At 38.4% G+C, this 5,366-nt stretch overlaps 1 protein-coding gene across 1 annotated transcript; it reads right to left on the bottom strand.

Moving 5' to 3' along the window:
- Nucleotides 1-3,324: 3,324 nt before the first annotated feature.
- Nucleotides 3,325-4,200, bottom strand: LOC143033575 (uncharacterized). Its single transcript, XM_076199066.1, has one exon. The coding sequence runs from the start codon at nt 4,198-4,200 to the stop codon at nt 3,325-3,327; it is 876 nt and encodes a 291-aa protein (XP_076055181.1).
- Between the last annotated feature and the right edge of the window lie 1,166 nt (nt 4,201-5,366).

The raw sequence follows: 5,366 nt of genomic DNA, 5'->3' as shown, positions 1-5,366 counted from the left end.
TTTACAAGGGAAAAGGGGACAAGTGTGAATGTAGTAGTTTCAGAGGGATTAGCTTTGTTGAGTGTAGTTGGGAAGGCTTATGGGAGGATCTTGGTTGAGAGAATTAGGAGAGGAACAGAAGGAGTAATTGGTGAGGAACAGTGTGGATTTAGGACAGGTAGAGGTTGTGTAGATCAGATCTTTGTGGTAAGACAGATATGTGAGAAAGCTATAGGAAAGGGGAAGGATGTTTTTTGGGCTTTTATGGATCTGGAAAAGGCTTATGATAGGGTAGACAGGAAGGCACTGTGGGAGGTCATGCAGATATACGGGATAGGAGGAAAGCTTCTGGGAGCTGTCAAAAGTTTTTATGAGAATAGTAGAGCTTGTGTCAGGACTGGAAATGGAGAGAGTGAGTGGTTCGAGGTAAAGGTGGAACTTCGTCAAGGATGTGTTATGTCGCCCTGGCTGTTCAACTTATACATGGATGGGGTGGTGCGAGAGGTAAATGCAAGGGTAGTGGGCAAGGGATTGGAGATGGTTAAAGAAAATGGAGAAAAGTGGGAGGTGAGCCAGCTGTTGCTTGTGGACGACACTGCGCTTATGGCAGGATCGGAGGAGGGATTGAGGACGTTGGTGGCAGAGTTTGGGAGAGTATGTGATAGAAGAAAGCTAAAGATAAATGTGGGTAAAAGTAAGGTGATGAGATGTACAAGGGGTGAAAGTGGCAGTAGACTGGAAGTGAGCATTAAGGGAGAGCGACTGGAGGAAGTGGATAGTTTTAGATACTTGGGTGCAAATGTGGCAGGGAAAGGTGGAGTGAAAGTGGAGGTAGAATGTAGATTGAGAGAAGCGAGTAAATGCCTTGGTGGATTAAAGAGTGTAATGAGGAATAGACATTTGGGAATGGATGCTAAGAGGAGACTGTATGAAGGAGTGATTGTGCCAACAGCACTGTATGGGGCAGAAACATGGAACATAAAAGAAGAAGAGAGAAGGAGTTTGAATGTGTTTGAGATGAGGTGTCTGAGAAGTATGATGGGGGTTACTAGGCTAGATAGAGTGAGAAATGAGGAGGTGAGGAGGAGAACAGGGGTGGAAAAGGAGCTGGGAGATAGGGTTAATGTAAGAATATTAGGATGGTTTGGACACATGGAAAGAATAAGTGAAGAAAGACTAGTAAAAGAGGTATGGAAGGCAGATGTGGAGGGAGTGAACATGAGGGGGCGCCCTAGGATGAGGTGGATGGATGGGGTGAAGGGGGCTTTGGGGAAGAGGGGAATGTCTGTTGAGGAAGGACAGGAGAGGACAGAAGACAGGGGTTAATGGAGAATGGTTGTATATGGATGATGTAGTGGAATGGGCGGGTGGATGGGGGGGTGAGGTAGTATGTGTGAGAAAATTTTGACGCAGCCCGAAGGGATTTCTCCCCGTCCTCTCATTTTATGGAATGGGGGGACGGAGAGGGGGGCGGTCGCCGATTTAATGAAGCGGCCTTGCTGTGTATGTGCTGTGTCTTGCGACACTGCTTCTGACCCAGGGCAGTGGACAAGGTGCAGGGATGACCCGTCATTCAGGAGGTGCTAAGATGAGAGGGAGGGTGGAGGGGTGTGGAGTGTATTCAGAGATGGAATGGGTGGGAATGATTTTATGCCTTTTTCTTTTTGGCTACCCCCCTTGTAAGGGGGAAGAAGCCTTGACATATGTATGGTATATATATATATATATATATATATATACATATATATATATATATACATATATATATATATATACATATATATACATATACATATATATATATATACATATATATATATATATACATATATGTATGTATATATATATGTATATATATATATATATATAAATATATATATATGCATACAAAATATATAGATACACACACACAGAGAGAGAGAGAGAGAGAGAGAGAGACAAGAAACAATGGTCTCAAACTGTCCGGAAATAGATTAAATTTGGAAGTGGGTAGAAACAACTTTGCCAACCGTGTGGTTAATGAATGGAATAAACTTCCTGCACAGGTAGTGCAATGTAGTTCAGTTCGAAGCTTTAAGAATCATTTAGATAAATACCTAAGTAAGATGCTGTAATGATTATAATTTATGTTATATTATTTGTTTTTGTTTTGTTATAATTTGTCTGTCTGATTTTCATTTATTATTAGTTATATGTCAATTTATAATCATTTACTATTTACCTTTTTGTTTGTTATTCAACTATACCTATGCATTTATTTATGTATTTTATTTGTTATTTTTACATTACTATAGTTTTTTTTGTTTTTTTTTGTTTTTTTTTTGCATCCGACCTAGATATGGATCAAAAGGTCTCCTGTCGGCATGCTCCGCCTTTGTAATCCTTTGAGAGAGAGAGAGAGCGTGCGTGCGTGCGTGCGTACATATATAAACACGTACATATATACATACATAATATACGTATATACAGTATGGGCAGTGATCCCGCCAGTATCCGGGCTGTATAAAAAAGAATATGACGTACAGTTAAATTCATAATGTGTCACATTTGCAATCCACAAGTGTGAGCACTTGTATTAGACTTACTATCATTAATTTAGCTTCTCTCCTCAGGCTTACTCCTCTGAAATTATTAAAGGAACTGTTGCCAAACTAAATAAGTTTGTTAATTAAGCAGATATTACACTTCCCTGGCTTCCACCAAGCAATTCTATTCAGATGAGGGTAAAATGACTTCCTTATGGCCTCCGAAGTTTTAGTTGTCACAATGAACACGCGAAGTTGGTCATTGTATTATTCCAGTTGTTATCCTATGATTTTATTCAGCTGAGGGGAGCGGCGATTTTTTTTATTTGATTTGATTTTATCTTTTGTAATAAAAAAGATTGAAAATAATGAAAATGTTGACTTGAATCCAATTTTTGATTCTTCAATGACGTAACGCAATAATACGTAGTTTTCTGTTTCCAGTTTGTTTTTTGTAAAATATCAATAACTATGTATTTTTTATATTTACGTAGATAAGATTTTTTTCCTTAATAAAACGATTTTCTTTGACCAATTTTCAAGAAATTTAGTAGAGTTAAAATCCAGACTCGTTTGTGATTCAGTCCGTTGACTCTTTTTAGGTTTGTATTGGTAGAAATATCAATTTCACTTATTTTTTTACATCTTTTAGAAATATTTTCATCGCTTTACCATCCTGTTATCAGCAGCACTTGTAGAACATGTTTGTGATATTCAATGAAGAATATAATTTTCTAGTATGGTTCATAATTTCGAAAGCCTCATAAGTAAGCGAAAAAAGTGAGGAGTAATCCTTTTATAAGTTGTAATTTTTACAGATTCAATAATCAGAAGAAGTGTCAATTGATTCTTCTTGATCAGTGGAAGTGTCAGAGAGGATATGGCCGATTTGAGGCCTCCTTGGGGTAGGTTCCTCGCAGAAGTATCGCGATTTGAGAGCTTTTCGAAGTGAAATATCACCATCGAGCATTTGCTCAACGAGCTGCATTCCGGCGGAGCTGACCTTGCCGGCGAGGAGGTCGAGGTCGCCAACGTTCTCGTGGGACACGCTGAAGACGAAAACGACACCGAGGTCGAACAGGTCGTCTTTTCGGGTTCGGAACTCGCTCTCCTCGCGACGAACTGCCAATCCAAAGTCGGAGATTTTGACAGCGCCGGTTCTGTCGAGAAGGATGTTCCTTGCAGCCATGTCGCAGTGAAGAAATCCAACCCTGTGGATGTGACGGAGGCCTGTGAGGCACTGAAGCCAAAGAGACTTCAGTTCGCTTTCACTGAAGCAAAGGCCCTGAGTGGCCATTCGGGTGACAGTGTCCTCAAGGGAGAGCTCCATGAGATCAAGAACGAAGTAGATATGCTCGTTCTCCTGGTCCCTGATGACTTCGTGCATGCTGATGATGTTCGGATGGTTGCCGATGTTCCTGAATGCCTCGATCTCTTTGTCGACGGCCTCAGCGCAGACTTCTTCCAGTTGGCATTTGATTGCCACGGGTTCTCCGGTTGACCTCGCAACCGCTCTGTAAACCCAGCCGAAAGATCCTGATCCCAAGACAGGTCCAACTTCGAAGAACTCCTTAAGAACGTTGGAAGAAAAGTCTTCATGTCTCCTCGCCACAACTCCTACTCCTTCTCCTCCTCCTTCGGCTTCTTCGAAGAATCCCTCCTCGCTCCCGAAGTCCTCCAACCAGCTGCTGATCATGAGTACAAAAAAAGCACGAAAGGCACAGCCGATCCGAAATCGGAATATCAAAACTTGGGCCAACGAGGTCAAACTGAGATGTGAACTGACCCCCATTCACCTTCTTTGAAAAACTAAACAATGAGGCATGAAGCTATAACAACCTGTGCCATACATACATACATACATACATACATACATACATACATACATACATACATACATACATACATACATACATACATACATACATACATACATACATACATACATACATACATACATACATACATACATACATACATACATGCATGCAACAGTAATCACATAAAACACGTGAATAAAGATTTTTGCTTGTAACCACGATCTTTAATTTCCTCGTGGTTACAAACAAAAAACATACATACATACATACATACATACATACATACATACATACATACATACATACATACATACATACATACATACATACATACATACATACATACATACATACATACATACATACATACATACATACATACATAACATACATGCGCACATGATAAATGGATAGATGAATAGATAGATAAATGTACAGGCTTATTGATAGATAGATAGATAGATAGATAGATAGATAGATAGATAGATAGATAGATAGATAGATAGATAGATAGATAGATAGATAGATAGATAGATAGATAGATAGATAGATAGATAGATAGGTAGATAGATCGATAGATAGAAAGATATATAGATAGATAGATAGGTATGTAGGTAGATAGATAGATAGAGAAATAGGTAGATAGATAGAGAAATAGATAGATAGATAGATAGATAGGTATATAGATAGATAGATAGATAGATAGATAGATAGATAGATAGATAGATAGATAGATAGATAGATAGATAGGTATATAGATAGGTATATATATATATATACATATATATAGATAGATAGATAGATAGATAGATAGATGAATATATATATATATATATATATATATATATATAGATAGATAGATAGATAGATAGATAGATAGATAGATAGATAGATAGATAGATAGATAGATAGATAGATAAATTGATAGATAGATAGATAGATAGATAGGTAGATAAATGGAGAAAGAAAGTAAAAGTGAGAGAGAGAAAGAGAAAGAGAAAGAGAGAGAGAGAGAGAGAGAGAGAGAGAGCGATAGGTATAT

This window comes from Oratosquilla oratoria, chromosome 16 (assembly GCF_046742065.1).
Source record: "Oratosquilla oratoria isolate Oo_2021 chromosome 16, ASM4674206v1, whole genome shotgun sequence".
Classification (NCBI taxonomy): Eukaryota; Metazoa; Arthropoda; class Malacostraca; order Stomatopoda; family Squillidae; genus Oratosquilla; species Oratosquilla oratoria.
The sequence above is the reverse complement of the archived record's forward strand: the minus strand, read 5'-3'. Positions and strand labels throughout refer to the sequence as shown.

What these genes read in the sequence shown, in the direction of transcription:
- LOC143033575 (XM_076199066.1), bottom strand. Translation starts at nt 4,200, where the DNA reads ATGATCAGCAGCTGGTTGGAGGACTTCGGGAGCGAGGAGGGATTCTTC.